This window comes from Cryptomeria japonica, chromosome 3, assembly GCF_030272615.1.
Source record: "Cryptomeria japonica chromosome 3, Sugi_1.0, whole genome shotgun sequence".
NCBI lineage: Eukaryota > Viridiplantae > Streptophyta > Pinopsida > Cupressales > Cupressaceae > Cryptomeria > Cryptomeria japonica.
This window is the reverse complement of record NC_081407.1, coordinates 503,172,118-503,194,124: the sequence shown is the minus strand read 5'-3', so window position 1 is coordinate 503,194,124 and position 22,007 is coordinate 503,172,118. Positions and strand designations below refer to the sequence as shown.

The window sequence follows — 22,007 nt, the reverse complement described above, 5'->3', positions numbered from 1 at the left end:
GTCAAACTACCAAATCTGAAAGAAAAGGGCAGAATAAGGGTGGGATATTTCACAGCGTATACATATACTGGTAAATGCAATCACTTTTCTTATCAAGAGGGTAGCAGCTCCTATTACTTCCATAAGGGTGATCCTCATGTATATGATAATCTATATAAATAATAAAAGCAAATTGCAAACAAAAATGTCCCGAATACAAATGTGCATTAGAACTAGAACCTTTACTGTGGGAGCCATTCTCATTAGGTTTCGAACTTTGGTTGTTGTAATAAGCTCCCCAAATTACTCCTAGATTATAAACATTTCTTTTATATTAAACTTAAATCTACATTATGGTTTGTACTAATTAGAGCATTTAAATCCATTCAAATTTATTGTACTCCATGGACTATCAAAATCAACTGACTACTTTAAAACAAGCAAAGGCTTCTAGAATATGAAGCAAATATCTAAGTCCAATAAATTTTATTTTTCTTTTAGAAGAATGCAGCAACATGTGTTACTAGAATATTGTGTTTAAGCTTCAGGCCCTCCCCAAAATTCTTCAATGCGTGCAAATAAAGCATGGTAATGCATTAATCTACGAAAAACTTGACAGATACCTTGAAAATTACCTATCTAGGAAATATAGCAGATGTAACATCATTAGCTTTAACATAGGTATAGGGTTAATCGTACTCCTTGAAAAATGCATTAAGGTATCTTGATTTTACTGTCTTTCTTCAGAATATATCCCTATTTTACAGAAACTAAACAGTAAGTTGTATTACTCCTAGTTAAACAATAAACAGTAAGTTGTATTTTTTTTTTTCACTTTATACTTGAAAAATCAATTCTACCAAGAAGGAAACCAGTCTGTTACATTCAATTCTCACCCACCATATAATTCCAATGTTTTTTAGGTAATGCTGCTGATAAGAAATTTTGTTCTCTCTATCTTTTTGAATAATAGATTAAGAGAAAAAAAAATTACCATTAAAGAAACTCAGATTTAGATTTCTGAAATTCTTTCCACAGGTTTTCATTTTCTAAAATTATCTGGAAATCATTGTGTTACATCCACTTTGTAACACAATGATTTCCAAATAATTTTTCAAAAGTCTGATTTAGTTAAGAAAATTTCGGATAACTTCTCAAAATAAATTAATTATAAACCAGGTCTGGGTGATCAGCCAGGCACACTTTTGAACTCACCCTTTTAAAAAGAGATTCGAATTCATATGTTACACATGGGGCCTCTAGTTCAAGAGACCTGCTCACAAGGATATACATCTGCACTTCATCCAATGCCTGCAAAAACAACAAAATGGACCACAACAGTGAGCAAATTTCTAAGCATTAAAGACCATAGTTACATTTAATCAAAACAAAAAGATTGCCAGAAACAAGTTAGACTTTTAAGTGTAAGCAATCTTTCGTGTCAATCAAGAAGCATCCCAGCAAACAAAATACCTAAAGATCAAAACAGAAGTAAAAATATAAGTGCTAAACCATTTTTGGAGAGACGACAGATCTGGCTAAAAAGTATGATATAAAGAGCTCGTTAGGGCCAAAATCTACTAAGAATGATACTCACAATTTTGACAGAAATAATAACATGTCACAATTGTAAACCAACACTATATCATCCCCTAAAAAAGAAAAAGCAACAGAAAGTTTAACTCTAGCATAGCTGTGTTGAATTCAACAAGCCAAGAAGGTGAATTGACAATATTCTGTTTCATGTATGAGGAGACAAAATCTCAGATGTGATATGGCCACGGATGATGCTCATGTAGGAACTTTGAAAGACTGCTAAATTGTGAGCAAATCTGACGCAATTATAAAGTTTGTAGAACGTTGCTGGGTCCTGCAAAGCAACTGTGATATCCCCCACTTTGAAATATAATAATAAATAATGATAATAAAATTGAAATACAAAAGAATAAACATAAAAATTAAATTAATATCAATACACTTATTTAATACTGATTAATCATCCATTTATTTCTATCAGCAATATATTATTGAATAATGAATAACCATTTATATCTATAATAATAAATTATTAAATACTATTTATCTCCATGATAATAAATTATTAAATAAAATATTAATTTGCAATCAATATTAATTACTATTAAATAATTATTAAAGAAACACAATGGCAGACCAAATCTGACACATGTCAGATTTGTCTGCCTTTGCAACAAAAACATACAAGGGAAACTACGTAGCAAAGAGGGAAGATGGGGTGTAATGCCTAAGACTCATGAACGACCCATTATACAAAAGATACGCTACACAGATACTGTTTTAAGGGGGCCAATTCCGTTGGCCATAGTCTACGATAATTTCTTAAGAGATTCTGATATTATGTGAGGGCAAATACGGTATTAATACCATCAATCATATTGACACATAATCTTCATACTTGGCAATACAATCAGCTATGTAGAGATCGTATATAAAGAAAGAGTCTACCAAGGGAACAGCGACTCTATATTGAATGGCAATTAAGTTATTACATACAAGGAGGCAAACCGACACCTAGTATGAAGATCAATTAGGACTCAAAATAATGATTAAGGAGAATCGGTGATAACAATGCTTCCAAGAATCAAATATGATCATTTTCGGTTCAGGCATATATTGATAGCAATGAAAGTTATTATATTCATCAATAATAATGAATTGGCACGATACTAATGATAAAGGCAAATACAAAACATCATCTACCAAATCGAACCAGAACGTAATACCCAAGCAGTTATTAAAGATTAAGGGCAAACAACGAATCCTCAACTTGAATCGTTATAATAATGAAGTGTTTAAACACAGCTACGATAATGATAAGTATATAGTCAATTCTCAATTAATAATCATTAAGTATGGATCATCGATTTCTATCTAAATGATGATATCGATCATGATTAAGGGAATACAATAATCATTATCAGATGTGATCTGTGTGAAGAGTCACGATTAGGGAAATACATGTCTTTTATAGTCAAGAGATGCAACCATTCAGGTTACAAGATATATATTATGGATCGAATGGGAACACTTTGGGGAGGATATATATATTTTATTTTCTTATTCCAGTTAGAAGAAGAGAAGGTAAAAAAAATGGGGTGGTATATGTGTGGAAAGACAATCATCATATACATCTAATTGTAAGAGGGTTGGCAATGAGACTATTATATCGCAGGAAGATCTTAGATATATGTTCTTAATGCATAGGAAGCACTCAATAAGAACAGCAGATCAGATCAGTACTGTTATTAAGTGACAAGCAGTAACATCTTTGTTCTTGGTTTGGATCTCTTTGGGGTAGAACAGAAGTTTATGATATAAAAGAACTATTCTTAAGTATATAAATCGGGAAAGCTATCAAGATAAGTTCTATTCTTTTGAATTATTCTTAAAGATTTAAATTAAATAACATAATAAAATGTATTCAGTTTGGGCCAATTTTATATTCCAGTTCTCACTTTAAGTCTGAATGGTTGTCTCAGGATTAAATTAAGGGAAATCCCAAATGGGGACATTACAGGAACCCCCCGGGTCCCAATTCGATTCAAACCAGAACTGGGTTCAGGTCCGGTTCCCACAGCCTATAGGTTTGGCCCTGCCGAACCCAAGCAAACCCAGGGAGAATTTCACCGTCTTTCAAGGAACTCGGTCAGAATTTGACCAAAATGCTTTTTTTCACGTTTTTTTTAAGTGTTTTTTTTGCCAAAAATATAATTCCAACCCCCCCAACCCTGATTTGACCTCTAAAAACACAAAAAAGGTAAAACCTATTTCACTTTTGCACAATAGAATGGAAGAAAAAATATATTTTGCTCCATTGCTGAACTTTGTTTTTTCCTTGCCATTGCTCAAGAAGAGTAGAAGATTGATTGTTGCTTGCCCGTAGCTGGTTCTTGTGCTACTCTTACACGGTTGCAAGTGTTGATTTGTTCTCAAAGACATTGAAGAGGAAGATTTCAACAAAAGAGATAGATTTTTTTTTATTTTTTTTTTTAATTTTTCCTTGCATTTTCTAACAAATTGAAATGAACTCTCTAGTTTTCTATTATTTTTTCATTTTGGTTTGTGGCTTTGTGCCTATCCATGTTGCTTATAGAATGGCAAGTGCTTCTAGTGCTGGAAGCCAACCCCAATTTAAAACTGACCCACACTCTCCCCTTTGGAAATATGTGGAAATGTAGAACAACTTCCAAGTGGAGCAACTTTTGTTTGGATTTGTTCTCATTGCAAAGAACAATATAAGAGCTCATATAGTTGAGTGAAAGCACATTTATGCTTTATCCCTCAAAAAGGCATCAAATTGCGTCCAAGAAAGCCAAAAGGTAAAGGCCTTCTTGCAGAGGCACGAGTATTGGCATATATTGAAGAGCAAACAAAAGCACACTAAGCAGCTTGGAAATAATCTACACGATACTAAGAAAGGATAGAAGGCCTCTCCATCACCTTCCAATCTTGAACCTACTAAGGGCCATCCATTCTTCTCTATACCTCAAGAACAACTTGTAAGCAAAGGGACCATTGGAATCATCATTTCACAATGAGGGTAGATAGATTGCTGAGAAATACATAGCTAGATGCATCTATGCTAATGGATTGGCATTTAATGTTGTTCACTCACCTTATTGGCAAAAAATGGTGAGATCAATTAATAAGGCTCCAAAGGGGTTCAGGACCCAGGATATCAAAAGGTGCATACTTCCTTATTGGACAAAGAGCTGAAGCGTGTACAGGCTTCCTTGAAGCCCATCAACAATTCATGGGACGAAACAGGGGTTTCCATCATATCTGATGGATGGAAAGATGCAAGAAATTGCTTGTTGATCAATGTTATTGCAGTGTCCCCTAAAGGGCCATTTTTTTTAGAGTTGTGGATTGCGAAGGACAGGTGAAGGATGGTCCATTTATTGCAAATATTCTTTGCCAATCCATTGAGGAAGTTGGCCCTCAAATTGTTGTTCAAGTGGTAACAAACAATGCCAAAAATTGTAGGGCAGTTGGGTTATTGGTTGAGGAGCGCTATCAACACATTTTTTGGACAACATCTGCTGTCCAATCACTCAACCTAATGCTGCAAAAAATTGGCAACAAAGTTGAATGGATCAAACAAGTGTATGTTGATGCCTAGGAGATCCAAATGTTTATCACCAACCACCATATGTCGCAAGGCATATTTAGACAATTCTCGAGATTGGAGTCATTAAAGTTAAGTTAATTTTAAATTTAGTTAAATAATAATTAGTTTTAGTAAACTTTTCAATTTAATTTTAATTTTGATATTTTCTTATTTTGACTTTAAAATAGGTTGCTGAGATCCGTTTTGCCTCCAACACACTTATGTCGAAACAACTTGTCAAGGTTCATGAGGCACTATCTGGCATAGTAATCAGCCCTAATTCGAGCATATGGAGGCAATCTAGCACTACAAGGGCAGCAAACATAAAGAAAATGATACTAGATGACTCTTGGTGAATCATGTTGAGTACCTCCTGAATTTCAATGAGCCTATATTGAGCATGATCCATTATACTAACACGGATAGGCTTTGTTTAGGTGAGGTATATGATGGCATCAACTCAATGATTGAGAAGATAAAAGTCAGCATAAATGAAAAAGAGCAAGATCACAAAGAAACATTCTTAAAAGAACTACAATAAATCATTGTAAAGAGATGGGACAAAATGACCACTCCATTTCATCCTTGCCTTTGCATTGGGTCTTAAGAATTATAGTCAACAACTCCTTACTGGAACAAGAGTTGCCCCACATAGAGATCCCAAACTTACTCAACGCTACAAGGCAGCCCTTCATAGACTCTTTCATCAAGACATACGTGCTGCAGTGAGGGCTGAATTCATGAGTTTTGCAAGGACAAATGATTGTGGTCTTGAAGCTCTTTGGGCAAGCATAGGGTTGATGCTCATAGTTGGTGGTGATTCCATAGAGAAGCATACTAGCACCTACAACCTATTGCCATCAGAATTTATCTAAGTTGCCGGTACGGGTACATGGGTACGATACGCCGGTACGGCAAATATTTTGGGGGGGGGTTTGGGTACATTTGGGTACGTCTGTACAAAAAAATGTAAAAATCATAAATATATACATATATGCAGCCTAAAAAGTAGAAACAAAAATTAAATTTAGAATCCCAAATATCATCCATATGCTAAACAAAACTTGGAACAATCATATATGATATAAATATAACAAATTTACTGGAAGTCTTATCTAATTTCCATTTGTCAAAATTTGAATCAGTTATGATCGATATATCGAATTCATTGTTCATTGGTTCAAAAATAAAATAACACAATTAATAATTAGCATCATATGGGTCACTAGGAAGATCAAGATCAACATCATCATTGACATTAGATGATGTCGCTAGAGTAGTGGAACCACATGCAGCCTCACTGCCACTTGCACTAGCAGCAAATTGGCTATCGGACTCCCCAGAAAGTAAAGATTGTGTGGCAGCTGAAAAATCCAAATCAGTTCGCTCTGGATCTACATCCCAAAACTTTGTGCTCCCATCCTTGTACTCTTTTTGTTTATGAGTAAGAAGGCGCAAGTTTGAATGCACATAAACTAACTCTTCCACCTTACTTGCTGCCAATCGGTTGCGTTTCACTGAGTGTATAAAGGAGTATGTGCTCCAATTTCGCTCAGATGAAGAGGAACTAGCAACCTATTGAATAATTGACACAAAGTTAGAGGGTGACAACAGTAAAAAATATAAATTTAGAGAGCAATAAAAATTAAGAAACTCACTTGCGATAAAAGTTAGATTGCAAGAGTTTGAAGGTTTGGTGATGTATGGCCATTAAGGTACCACCAAGCATGAGCATCCTTCTTATACTTGTCACGGAGAGCGGCAACACTTTGACCGTTGGAGGCTACAAAATCAGCAAACTCACTTGACATTAAATCCTCCATTTCAGAATCAGGGAAGAGTTTAGTAAGTGTTGTCGTACACCCTTCACTAACTTCTGAATCTCTATATGGTGGTACCCTTGATGGCTTAGCAAGCATTTCATCACTATAAAATTTGGGAGTCAATGCAAATGCAAGAAGATGTAGTGGGGTGGTCATTTTGTTCCACCGCTCAACACAAATAGATTGAACCTCTTTGAAGAAAGTTTCTTCGGGATCTTGCTCTTTTGCATTGATGATGATTTTCATTTCCTCAATCATCGAGTCAATGCCATCATATACCTCTCCCAAACATGGGTGATCCGTGTCAGTATAATGGATCATACTCATGATGGGCTCAGTGAAACTCAAAAGATATTCCACCCGATCCCACCAAGTGTCATCTAGGATCATGTGTTTTACATTTGTTGCCCTTTCAATATTGGATTGCCTCCATAGGGACCAACTTTGACTAATTACCATGCTAGCAAGTGGCTCCCGCACCTTCACAAGTCGCCTCAAGATGATTGGGTTGGATGCAAATCGAGTCTCGGCAACCTATTCAAAAAAATAAAAATAAAATTAGAATACAAAGAAGACATGATCAAATTTAAAAAATAAATTAAGGATTACTAAAGTGAAATGTAGATTTTAGAAATTGAAGTGTTTCAATTACCTTTAGCAACTCCAACTTTGAAAATGATCTGAAAATGGCCTGTGACATGCTATGGTTTGTGATGAACATTTGGATCTCTTCAGCCTCAGCATAAATTTGTTTGATCCAATTTATTTTCCTGCCCATCTTTTGTAGCATGAGGTTGAGAGAGTGGACAGCACAAGGTGTCCAATATATGTGTTCAAACCGTGTCTCAATCAACATACCTGCAGCTCTACAATTCTTTGCATTGTCTATTATTACTTGGACAACATTTTGAAGTCCCACATCTTGAATGCATTGTATAAGGATGTTAGCAATAAATTGTGCATCCTTCACCTGTCCCTCACAATCCACGGCTTTCAGAAACATTGCCCCTTTAGGACAAACTGCAATTACATTAATTAATGGTCGATTTTTGGTATCCTTCCATCCATCAGAAATGATGGACACCCCTGTTTGTTTCCATGAATTTCTAATGGGAGCCAATGCATTTTCTAAGTTTTTTACCTCCTTTGCTAGTAAGGTGCTACGCACCTTCTCATAACCTGGCCCTGTGTACCCTTGTGGAGCCTCATTTACCTCTCTCAACATATCCTACCAATATGGTGATCATACCACATTAAATGACAAACCATTTGCATATAGACATCTTCCAACGAATTGATCTGCAATCTCTCTAGCATCATTTTTAAATGCTCTCTCTAATGGTCCCCTGCTTCTCTTCACAATAACAGGTTCTTCTTCATCAATTATGCCTAAGAATGGGTGGCTCTGTACCACGATATAAGGAAAATTACTCTGAGATGGAGAAGTAGGGGGCCTCTTTGATCTACTTCCTCTTCCTTTCAACAAAGGATGGTTTGAGGCATTACCAACTCTTGCATCTGCTTCCTCTTGCTCTCTAATAAATCCTGCTATTTGTTGAGGTGGCAACCCATTTCCATCCCTTCCTGGACATGGTTTGATTCCTTGTTGGGGAATGGCACAAAAATGGGCTTTGACACGGCTGTAGGAGCTAGTTTTTTTCACACTACAAAAGTTGCATATCCAATTAAATGTTCCACCACCTTTTACTTGGTCTGTTATTTTGACATATTTCCATAAAGGTGAATTTGGGTCGGTTTTGAAAGTTCGTTGAGGAATTGAGCTAGCAGTCGTTGCCATTATGCTATCTACAACAAGTTAAACAATAATTATTAAAATTTAAATATTTAACAGTAAATTTAATTTTATATAAATAATAAAATTATAAATGTTAAACATTTAAATTTAATTTAAAGTGAAAGTGAAATTATTAATAATTATGAAAGTAACCTATAACGATATTAATATATTTACAAACTTCTAAATTACACAATAGTTAAAATATTCATATTTATAATTTAAAATAATAATAATACAAATTAAAATTAAATATCATATTTGATATTTAATTTTAATTTGTATTATTATTATTTTAAATTATAAATATGAATATTTTAACTATTTTCAATTTTGTAATTTAAAAATTTGTAAAAATAGTATTATCGTATATATGTTTACTTAAACATTATGAATAATTTCATTTTCCCATTAAATGGAATTTAAATATTTAACATTTATTATTTAATAATTTATATAAATTAAATTTTTTATCATTAATTAACAAATAAACTTAAACAAACTATTAAAAATTAATAAACAAACTACTAAAAATTAATAAACAAACTATATATTCTAAAATTAATAAACAAACTATACAATTATTTTGAAAGAAATAAAAAACCTTCATACCTGAGCCTGTCGTCGCCCTCGCGTTGCCTGTCCGTGAGCCGTGAACGTCGCCTGTCCGTGAGCCCTCACGCGAGCCGTGAGCGTCGTCTGTCTACCGCGAGCCCTCATGTTGCTTGTCTGTCGTGAGCCGTCGCCGAAGACCTGTGTGCCGAAGACCTGTGTGCCGCCGCCGAAGACCTGTGTGCCGCCGCCGAAGACCTGTGTGTCGTCGCCGAAGACAAACAAAGACCTGTGTTTTCTGTCTGCTCGTGCCGTCGCGGAAGCGAAATAAAAAATACGTCTTCTTATTTTGTTTTAGGGTTTAAATGACCCATTTCCCTTCTGCAAAAGTCAACAAAAAAACTCTCGAAATTCGCGCTTGAAGCAGATTTGTCGAAAAAACGTGAGAAATACGCCACATCGACATTGGATTCGTCGGTATGCATGGGTAAAAACGCGGATACGTTTCACGATCAAAATGGAGGAACCCTGTTCGATTCCACAAGGATTCCACTTCGAATCCGAATCCCAGACAAATCGCATCCGGATTTGGGGGAAAACCCAGACGTACCGGTAACCTAGGAATTTATCACAAGTTTGTTCTTAGTTATTAAAAAAAACTTCTATCTTGCTTATAATTTTATTTTATTTATAACTCTTAACTCTCTAATTTCAAAATCTTGAGAGGTTACAAGTTCATCTTCATCTAAGAGGAATTGGAGCACATACTCCTTCATCCACTCAATAAAGCGCAATAGACTACACTCCAAAAGGGTGGAGGACTTGATCTTTGTACATTCAAACTTGCAGCTCCTGACACACAGAAAATGCCTACAAACAAGGGAAGACAAAGCAATGGAATATTGATCCAGAGCATGCCGAGTTGGACGATTCAGTCTCCCGCCTTGCTGCAGTTGGAGCTGATGATGACCATGAGCTACCTAGTGATCATGAGACTGAGTATACTAGTACCGCTGACAATGCTAGTGCCAGTGGCACTATTCCTATTTGTTCTAATTTACCACATCATATGGAGGATCATGATGTTATTTTTGATGACCCGTATGATATTTGATCAATGATGACTGATTGTTGACACCTGACATTATTATTTTTGAACTAAAACATTCATATGGTGGTGTATTTACTATTTTGCTACATTATTTGAACTACAACTTTAATATACATCATGAAAATCGAGTTTTGACTATTAATATGGTGGTGTATTTTCCTATGTTATTTGACAATCAGCATAGTGGTGTATTTTTTAACTTAACTACTGCTGCATACATGTATATATATATTTTTTTTATATGCTTTTGTACTGATGAACCCAAATTCCCCCAAAAAAAATTGAACGAACCCAAACCCAAACCCGGGCCCAAACGGAGATGGTCAACGTAGCCTAACAACAATTTTCACGAGTCATGTTTCACCAAACAAAAACAGATTTATCCAAATTGAACTCACCTGTGCAGAATCATGTCTGACCAATTGACTAATTTTTGTTTCACATATCAGGCAACAATGATTCATATGTGATCTAGTCCTAGATGATGCTCATGAAGGATCTTTGAAAAACTGCCAAATTATGAGCAAATATGACACAATTCCAAAGTTCATAGAAAATCTTCTAACTAACAACAATTTTTCATTTATGAATCACACTTGACCAAAAAAAAACAAATCCATCCAAATTGAACTCAACTGTGATCCGAAATATGTGATCATAGCATATTAGCTTACCATGATCGTGCTGAATTTTAAGTGCGCAAAAAACATTCCTTTTTCTATTTTCCAGCTACAGTTTGTTGCCTCTCTGGATAATATTGTACTCGGGTCTTTTGAAAAGAAAATGTATAGTAAAAATGGGGGAAAAAATGATAAAAGATTGTTGTGATTTGGGTGTGATGGGTACAAAGGGCTTTGTAATTTCTTTCCAAAACCTGTTGTGTGCAGAGATATTTAGCTACCATATCTGATTATTGTTTGCTTTAAGCTTCTTGAAATCTTGGAATTTTTGAAGAATTTAAAAAAATAAGTGGTTTAATGTTGAGCATGAAAAGGGTATGAATATTCTCCTTCATTCCTTGCAACAAGCTTGATATGTATGGTTGAATCACTTGCCAAAAATCTTGTTTTCAGGTAAGCCTTGGGCTAAACCCTAATATTTTATTTGCATGAGAGCTGCTCTAAATGTATTGCTGCACATATTCTTTGGGAATCAGTGTATTACAACTTAAATAATTTATTTATATCACCTCTAGAAAGTGGGTAGTTGATCATTGGAAGATTTGAGAGATCGGATATATTCTAATTGTTAGTTTTCGTGATCAGATTAACAATAATGAGCAGGAAATAATAATGCAGAGTCACAAGAATCAAGGCACATAAATAGAGATGCACACAACACAAGACTACCCTGGGAAAACCTCCCCCTTGGAGGAAAAAAAACCCAGCTATAACAGATCTTCAGATCTGATTATAATAGACAGAAATTATAGTTACAAGTCTGACCCAGATAAGGCACAATAGCAGCAGATGACAATAGATAGAAACCGACTTATCTCAGTCCTTCGGATGCAAGGAAATCACAAGACAATGAATTCGCTTTCCTTCGATGATGGTTCACTGTGCTTCTATGATGATATACTGTGTTGCCCATCAATGATGTTCACTGTCTTCATACAATAGATGCAAAGCAGATGGATTTCACCCAGCAGATGTAATTCGCACCATACAATGACAATTCGCTGACTCCTAACTGAGTTTGCAGACCTTCAAGGATAATTTGCACAGCTGGAGATTTCGCACCTAGAGCAGATCTGAATCGCACTTTTGGAGCAGAAGTATATTGTGAACTTGCTTGAATAGTTTCCTTCCAAAATGAATCTGTATTTATACAAGGTAGAGGGAATGCATATAGGGTCGGCCCAATACATTTTGGCGCCTAAACTCACTTTAATTCACACGCCACATAATGAGGATGGGTCCACACGTTAGCCCACACGTTTGGTAAATAGGTCCATGCGTTTTGAACATTATATGTTAGGAATATAAGGGAAGTAGGGCCCAGCCCTATAATGATCCGAACAACATTGGAATAGGGCCCAGCCCTATTTGTTTTACATATTAGATTGAGATAGGGCCCAACCCTATTTAATCCTAATGGATTCGAATGTTGCCTTTGGCAATTCGAATCCATTATAAATATTTTCCAAACTAGTTACAAAACAACACTAATCGTGTCATGTACAGATCTCTTCTCTTTATTTTATTTTCCACCATTCTAAACTTATTGTTGTACTTTCAATGCATGGGAAACCATAAAAACTTTTAGTCAAACTATTTCATTTTAACAATTGTATGAAGTAGGTATTTGCTGATAAGCCATGGATGTGCTGGGTATTTGGGTATGAATCAATAATTTGTAATTTGGACAAATTGATGTACTTGGTGCTGCTCTCATTTTGGTGTGTACAGTTGCATGTTGAGAATGATTATTATTCATAGAAATGCATCTAGTGCTGCACCCGTTAGATGAAAATTTGTATAAATTTTGGGCTGATATTTATTATGCATGAGGGTATCGTTGCTCTTCATTTTTGGTAAGATTGAATGTATGTTTGCGACTGATTTGTTATGTATGTGTTGCATTTAGCAATGTACTCTTTTGGCGATGGATCTTGGCAAGTTATGACTGATTTTGTTATGTACAGATGCATTGGATATCACTTATGTTTCACTTGTTAAAAATACCTACAAAATTGGCTCAAGAGATACCATAGCTGGGTAAGTGCCACTATTCATTCCCCGTTATGTTTTCATGAATCAATCAATGCCTTGTGTTATTATATTATTTGATCTTCCATCTGAAAAAACTAATACTTGAACTAATAAAAAATAGTAATGATGAATACCTAAGAGAGGAATAAAAATATATCTTAATTAACCCATTAAATTGTTAAAGAAGTACACTAGAGATGATCAACCCAGGACCAGACTATTTTGCTTGACTATGCTAAGGTCATTTAAAGGACTCACCAGTTGCCATGAGAACAAAACTATGTCTCCTATAACTACCCAAAATCTAACAAATAATTGAAACATGGTCCAATACAACCAAGTTAACAAAACATAATAAGGATATTGTTTGTTGACAACAACAACCCCCTAAAATAAAATTGTCTTCTAGACAATAAAGAAAACAAGCATCAAATAACATTAGGTAGCACCTGCAAAACTTGTGACTGCACTGTAGGTGAAGGAGAATCTGATTGTTGATGCTTCCAACTAGTAGCCAAAATAGCCTCATCATAACTTGATTGCCCACAACTAGTGCGTGTTCCATAATGAAAGGTGGCCAAAGATCTGCAATGCTTATTTCAGCTGGGAGAAGAAAAAAAAACTGACAAAGAAAACTTTGAAGTACACAAAGATATTAGTAGAACCAACAGATCTAGAAAACCTGCCAATGTAAAGAGAATCCCTTCACCAAAGGCCATAAAAATTAATGAACTGAAGCTGAGCACCAAACACACAAGGAATCCCATTTGACAATATACTACAGTCTGAAAAGGCTTCACCCAATTGATCACTAAATGCAGATGAGACTATAGCCACTGAAATATTATTCTCATCAAGATAATTTTGTCCAACTTTAAAAGGGTGAAAATGTGCAGCAAAAGAGTCGCTGATTATTTTCACAGGATACATAGAGATGGATTGAACAGTAGTCATGTTACCAGACTGTACAATAGAAGGTGAAGGAGTAGATTGTACCATTTCAACAAGGCATGACAAAGGCTACATAGCATCAGGAAGGAGAGGAAAATCACGCCATATAGGAAGGTTGTACAACATCACCAGTCCATATGACCATACAGCACAATAAAGGAAAAGAACTGATTAAACAATATATCATGAGAAGCAATGTCTATGGAAAAGACAAGAGTAACTGTAAAGTGACAAGTGTTTGAAGAAGTACAATGAAGGAAGCAAGTTGAAGGGACTGTACAAACCCACTGTTATATAAACCGTATGGTGAGGAGAACTCAATGTTGCGCATAAGATAGAATAAGATGAGGATGTTTGTACGGAAAACAGCAAGTTTGGGCATATAGCAACAACAGACCATACAGCAGTCACTATGCAGGAAAGACCAATAGGTCATACAACGAGGTTGAAACAAAATAGAGGTCGTATGGTGTTCATAAGGTCATACAGCTAAAGAAAGAGAAAAAAATGTTTCTTCCAGTAGCAGATAGAATAGAAATAGGTTGTACAGTAGGTGATGGAATGTCAAACCATACAGGGGGGGGGGTGCAATAAATTATCAAGTCATACCATAGCTAAAAAAAAATTCAAACTGTATGTTTGAGATATATAAGTTTTCTGCTTTATCTTACAATGTATTTCTTTTCCTTTTCTCCTCCATCTAATATTTTTCTTTTCAGTATATTTTTTTTGTCTTTATTGTGGGGTCCACTTTTCATTTTCTTTATTCAACCATTCTTCGACATTTTCTGATTTTTCCTTAGTTTGCTTTAACATTAACAAAATGTCATGTTGGAATGTGCAACATGCATAAGGTTCTGTATAAGATTCATTAGCAAGAGGTAAGCTATTCTCTTCAGAGCTGGCCAGGAGAGGAAGAACCACTCAAACCCTAGGTATAATATTTGGTGTCTAAAGTAATTGATACTTTGATAAAATATGTTTTCACTTTTCACTTTGCTTTCTAACTTTTTAATATTTTGTTTTGCAGATGCTTGGTGGCAAAGTTGAGGTGGAAATACCCCAAATATCAAAAAATTTGCCCTCAAAATCTTATGTCAGCCTTGTAGTTCATCCAGTTGTGAGCGCAATTGGAGCTTGTTCAAGGCCATCCACACGAAGAAGAGGAGCAAGTTAGCTCAAAAACGCCTCAATGACCTTGTCTTTGTGCAATATAATCTTCGTTTGCGCATAAGGAAGGTAGAGGAAGCACCAAGTAGTCTAATTGATTTGGATGATAGAGATCCTTATAGTGATTGGGCATTGCAGGAGCAGCCTCCATTGTTCACTGAGGATGACATCTATGATTTGAAGAGGCAGGCTATGGAGGAGGAGGGGGGTGGATTTGGATTCACACTGGATGACATTGAGGAGGATGAGGATGATGAGGAGTCATTACCAGTTCCAGGAGCAGCTAGAGGTAGAGCTACAACCAGGATGGTGGTCGAGCCACAACCTGAGCCAGCCATACCAAGCGAGGAGGCATCGCCACAACAGACTTCTAGGACTAGACCCTCTAGTTCTACCTCTCCCCTAGTTTTTACTAGAGCTGGGAAGAGGAAGATGTAATTGTATTGATGTATTTACTTTTAGTTTTACAAAAACTATTTACTATTTTGCTTCCAGCCATCAGCATTCCTCATGAGGATGCAATTTTGTACTCACTTTGCATTTAAATCAATTAAATATATCTACACTCAGCTTGTTTCTTTTGTGTACTCATTTATTGACTCATTGGATGCATCTCCCCATTGAATTTTGCAAAAAAAATGCATTGCTAATTAAATTAAAGCAATTTTTTAAGTTCCTGAGTTTTTTGCTTTGTTTTCACCAAGTTTTTTGTCGAGTTTTTTTTCGGGCCTTGGCGAATTTTTGGTTTTGGCAAGTAGTTCAACTATGCCAAAACTCATCAATCAAGCAGTCAAGTAAACAATAGCATACTATGATCATCAGAGTTCCATCAACTCTTTGAAAATCCAATACCTCATGATCACTCAAACATATGCATATCTGTTATCATTTTCTTAAAGACTGAGTTCAAAAGAGAGTAGTAGTTTCATCAATATGTTCCCTTAGGTGAGCAGATTGCAGACATTTTGTGAAATCCTTGTCAAAGGGTGAGTTTGAAATACTAAGAAAGAGGTTGGGTTTGATGGAAACACCTTAATCATGAAAAGTAAAGTATTTACTTTATTTGTTAGATGATTAGCTATTGTTCTCCCACAGTCTGGCGCACAAATTTAAAAAAATAAAACTATTTTTTGGGGGGGTGAATCTCCTTCAGCTGGGAATTGATTTTAATCATCTAATTAGTGATGCATATATATTTAGCATGTGGATTCTTGAAAGTAGGTGCATATATTTAGTGATAATTGACATTGTCATTTAGTGCTTTATTTCTGTTTCTTTTTTATGTTTTTATTCTGGGCAGCACTAGAGTTATGTTTTCTCATATTTTAGAGGGTTTTTAATGCGATAAAAAGATATGATGTCTCCTGATTTAAAGTGCTTTTATTCTGCTATGGTGCAACCACATTCCAGGGTTTTCTCATTGACCTGGGCACCCACTTTAATAAGACAGGAAATGCAGGATAACTAAAATTTGTAGACAGAAAGTTATCTATTTTCTGATTAAAGATTCACATAGAATATTTAGGACAATGCCTTGAGAGCAGAGTCTGCATACCATAGTCTAAATTTTAACAAAACAGAAATATTCACAAATCATAATGCTTCTGTGAATAACCACCCTGCACTTGTAAATAACAACTTATATGCAACAGAAAAACATAATATCTAGGAAGTGACAAAAAAATTATCCAAATATTGTAAGGGTCAGCTTGGTTATATACACCTAATTTGGCACATTCACCAATCTTAAGTCATTAAAATCATTGTACTACAAATCTCAAACCCACATTACATAGAGTTTGAATCTATAATACCATTCAAATTTGTCCAACTTCATATCTTAATTTACAAATATAGAATGCCAAGCATTTCAAAGGGAGTAGAAGGATAATTTGAGCAGCAAAAATAGCATCCTGCTTTAATTCAATTGTCGAATCTGACATCCAGCTTAATTGGTGATGGCCCAATTTAATTTCGTCTATTAGCAGCTTAGCTTCTAAATGTAAACTCAGAAAAGATTGCACACAACAGGTCATCCTCATCCCCATTAAAAGGTAACATAAATGTTAAGTTTAGCTTTTATAAGTCGAGATTTTTCGTATTATTCTTTTTGTGATAGAAAATAGGAGTTCACACATACCAACCTCTAAAATAGATATCTGTTTAGAGTTAAGCCAAGATATTAGCAATATGGAAAGGAATAAGGAAGAGAAGACAAAGGTAATGAATAGCAACAATACTTCTCCTCATGAAAATAGAAAAATGTGAAGCTGAACTTACCAGACAAGAACTAAGCTGAACAACCACATTCTTCAACTCTGGTTTGATCTCAATATTATGGTCCCCAATTATTACTCTAGGACAATTAATAGCTGTTCTTGAATTAGAATTGGGTAGTTTGAAAGTTGATAATAAATTCAGTAAACAACCATGCTGTTTTCTCAGTCTCTCCAACTGCAATATACAAGAAATGGTAATCAGGAATATAAAATAAACTAACAAAATAAAATGGTAGATATCTGTTTTGCAAAATTTCAAGAAGGATCAAAACAACTCTCCTAAGATATAGTCCTCTCAAACAAAGTTAATGATCAGAGTATAGATGTAATATCTTCATAATGATGTCAGTTATTGCTTTGTAAACTCAAGCAAAAAATAAGTACTTGTGTCACAAATGACCAATTGATAAGTCTCAGACAAATATACCCACCATAACCGAAAAATTAAAAAAATGTACTTATTGAGCAATATATGTTGGTATATAAACCAGCAACTGCTACTACTGTTATTTCAGAAGGATGGTAAAAAGCTCTAATAGCAAGCAGAAAAAGAGTCATATTTAAGGAACAAAGTACATTATGTAAGATATAAAGCTCAGCTTCCCAAATTCTTATCAATCAAGAAATTAAAGAGACAGTATAACTCTAATTCAACATAAAGCTATTTTAGGACAAGCTAAATTCTAGCATACTTGTTAATAGCATAAAATATGTATGCAGCAAAATCACTAATAAAGTAATCACCATACAATCCTAAAATTTAGATGATACATGTAGGATCCAAAACAACTTAAAATAAGTCCAAGTTTCAGAAAAAAAAAGTGTGGTGGAAAAATAGATTACTTTAAATTACTTAAGGAATAAAAGTAAAGACTTATTTGATCACCAAAGAATAAAATGAATCATGAAAAATATCTCACAATCCAAAAATAAACAACACTTACATAGCATGCACATCAAATGGCATATAATAGCCTTGACAATACATGCCTTGCAGTCTCTATTAATGCCCCACTTGTTCTCCTTTCTAGCAGCAACAACCAGAGCACAAGCCTTCTGATGCTCCACCACCTAAAGTCATGAGATCTGTATCCAAAACATTAAGAGGGAGACAAAAGAGTTGTTTTGGTTCTAAGGGTTCATAAACACCATTCACTAGAATCTAATTACAAGGATATCTGGAGTCAACCAAGCTTAATTGGCTCAATAAATCCAATCACTCAGAGGTTAAGTAATTTGACAAGCCTAGCCTTTATCTTGTCAAATTCGAACTGAACATCCATCGATAAGCAGGTAGAGATGTGTCTATAGATACTGATAGATATCGTGTGATACACAGGGGCCCTCTCCCATAGAATTGTAGGGCCAGCAATGCCCTACAATTCTATGGATGTGTTCATTACTGGACCCCATAGAATTGTAGGTTGAGCCGCCCCTACAATTCTATGGGGGCATCAACTTGCACTCAATAGTTGCTAGGCCTACTGGGTTTCTTAACCACTTAAACCCACAAATTTTGTCTATAAACCTGTTTCTTGATAAAATCCCGGTTCGTTGTTGTTTCTTTTTTGAGGTGCACATGCTAAATGAATAACTCAATTGTTTTGAATCAAGGAAACAGCGTCCTGGTGTTGCTGAAACTATCAAGTGACAGTATGAGAGACATGAGATTCTTCAAGGAAAGAGATACGTGCCTATAATTTTTTGTGATATTGTCCTGCTGCAAGAGGGTTTTAGCCAGGCTGCACCAGTCTGGGACAAAAAAAAGTCAAAAAATGATGTCCAAGGGAGTCCATACAATTTAGAAGGGCTCAAATACAAATTACACCAAAAACAAGTGTTGTTTGCTGTCCATATTATCCTCAAAACCGGTCATACCTTTTATTAAATGCTTGCTGATTATGTTTTCAGACCGGTTCACACATGTCTTTCAAGGTTTCTGGAAGACGTACCAACTTATTATGGTGCTGTGTATTTTCTTGGTTGCTACAAATCACATAACTGTTGTTACAATGTCCTTTGGGATCTTCAAACAGTTATATCTGACCTGGCCATACCATTCCACAAAGTATCTTGATCAAGCATCATTCCTTCAATGTTTAATGTGAATATCAGAGATTATTACCTCTTTCCGTTGGTTTCCAGCTCTTCATGTGAAAAGGTGTTAAATCATTTTATGTGATTTCCAGTCTTCTTCCAAATGTTTAACAAAATGTCAGTTATCAAAATGATGGATAACTCTACTTGGATTTGGTTCTAAATTGTTTGCTAATGCTTATCTTTCATTTTGTAATACTAAATGATTTAGCACCAAAAGTAATATTTAATATAATTGAAGATCTTTGACGGTTCCATATTGAATCACATTTTAATTGTAAGGTCTTGGTCGGTTCACCATTAGACCCATTGCATTAATTTCTGCCAATTTAGCGTTGAGTTGTTAGACTGTTTTAGCATTGCTTGGATGTGCATGCAATCAACAATTTTGACTTGATCGGATTCCACTTGTAGTCTGCCAGTGGCTTTGCATTTGCATTTTGATTGTAAATTGATCAACTAGCTACCAATAACTTTCTTGTAATATTTCTATATCGCCATTCTACCCCCATGTGCTCTCACCTTGCTCACCCTAGGATCTTGGTGATTAAAATGAGTTAGAATTTGAGTGATCACAAAAAATATTATGTGGATTTTAGCTAACATCCTGTTGGGGTCAACCAATGCAGGACATGCATCGTAAAGATTGGTCAACAGGGGCCACTTCCCTTCACAAAATGGAACCGTAAACAAATTCCACCAAAAGGCCAACATAGTGTTGTCATGCCCCCACCATGATACTTCTCACAACCTACCTTAAAAGAAAACAAATATATTATAAATAAATTCAGATATATATATATATACATGGTCCCTATCAACCCAATATTTTTGAATGAAGAAACAACATGCTGCACAATACTGTCTTAAAGGTGTGACTCAAAACCAATGGATGACATTTCTAGATTCTCTATCTTTTAGGCAAAGATGCCTTAGTAAGCTGCCAAAAATGTAATGTTTTTCCAGCACACACTCCCTTCAAGTATTCCATACTAACATAGACGCATCTCTCAAGTCCCTTCCAATTGTTTTCTTTGAATTTTGGATCCCTCCTTAAATCACAAGGTCCCCTTCCTCGAGTCCCAAATTGTTTCCTGTGATCCAAATGACTCAATGCTTGAACAATGGGTGCCATGGTGTCTGTGGAAGCTTGAATTTTATTTCTCTAACCCTATCTCCTTTTCTAACCTTCATCCTCTTAAATTATCCCTATTCCTCGTTTTCTAACCTTTATCCCCTTCTATATGCCCTTTCCTTTTACGAAATAGCTAGGGTAGGTTAGTTGTTAAAGTAGTTTCCTATTCCGCAATGTTTGTAATAATAGTAGCATGTGTTTAGATAGTTGAGTTGTAGATGTAGAATAGATGAAAAATCCAACGTTCTCCAAAGACTCCCCGCACAGCTCCGGAATTTTCAATCTCGTAACAATGGTTGTTTGATACCTAAGAAAAAGTATATAAATGTGCCGTTTAATAACCATCGAGATGAAGTAAAAATATTCTTTTCATTTTAAGATTATAAACATGAACGCAGAATTCATATTTCCAACTGTACTGAAGGTTGTAGTAGTGAGTAAAAGACTTACAAGAGCGGGAGAAGGGCGTTGTAGTAGAGAGAGGAGGGAAGGGAAGGAATCCCACCAAAGTGACTCATCAACGCGTTTTGGAGCCTCTGCCTCTGCCTGCTCTATGGCCGCTGCCACGCTCGCCATTCTCTTCGCCCGCGCGGGAACCCCACAAAAACCCCTACGTTATTTATTTATGAAATTGCATCCCCGACCCTTTTAAAATATATGCTCTTTACAAAAAGTATTGTAATTTCTTCCAGAAATAATTTGTAATGTCTCAAACTTCTATGTTCGTTTTTTTTTTTTTAACTTATGATTTCGGTTTATTTTTATTAGATTTTTTTAATTGTAATGATATGTGTATAAGTAATTGTAGACGCTAAAAAATGGTCATGTGACTCCCCTTTTTAACATGTTTCTTTATTGTGTATTTGGTCTTTACCATTCATCGATGTTGTGTCATTTTTCAGTCCTCTAATTTGATTACTTCCTGTCGCTTTGACCTAAATCACTTTTCTTGTCTACTCAATTGAATAATTCTATTAACCATTCAATATGTGTCTCTTTGCCATCAATTTGATCTAATTCCCTCCTTGGATTAAATAATCATTTAGTTATTTAACCCCCTTTATGCTAACATGTCCCTCTTAGGATAAATAAATTCCCTAATTCTTTTATCAAGATTAAATGAATATTTAACTGGATAATTACTAATTTGGAGTGAATTAATAAATGAATACTTGTTAATTCCACCTCCATTTTGATCTCCACTTCTAACTCCACCTCGCTCTTCCACTTCCCTAATTTCGCTCCACTTAAC

General features: G+C 35.3%; 1 protein-coding gene across 3 annotated transcripts in view; it reads right to left on the bottom strand.

Annotated features, from left to right (window-relative positions):
- LOC131045463 (uncharacterized) overlaps positions 1-21,398 on the bottom strand; it is a 285,469-nt gene extending 264,071 nt beyond the window's left edge. For 2 of the 3 annotated variants that reach the window (XM_059218422.1, XM_059218423.1), the window contains exons 1-3: positions 21,206-21,388; positions 17,525-17,698; positions 1,195-1,290 (exon numbers count right to left, since the gene is read on the bottom strand). In XM_059218422.1, the coding sequence (XP_059074405.1) occupies positions 1,195-1,290; positions 17,525-17,698; positions 21,206-21,331 (396 nt within the window). In that variant the 5' untranslated portion in view covers positions 21,332-21,388. Of the gene's footprint in view, positions 1-1,194; positions 1,291-17,524; positions 17,699-21,205 lie in introns of all 3 variants that reach the window. The other variant, XM_059218424.1, reaches the window with a different exon arrangement.
- Between the last annotated feature and the right edge of the window lie 609 nt (positions 21,399-22,007).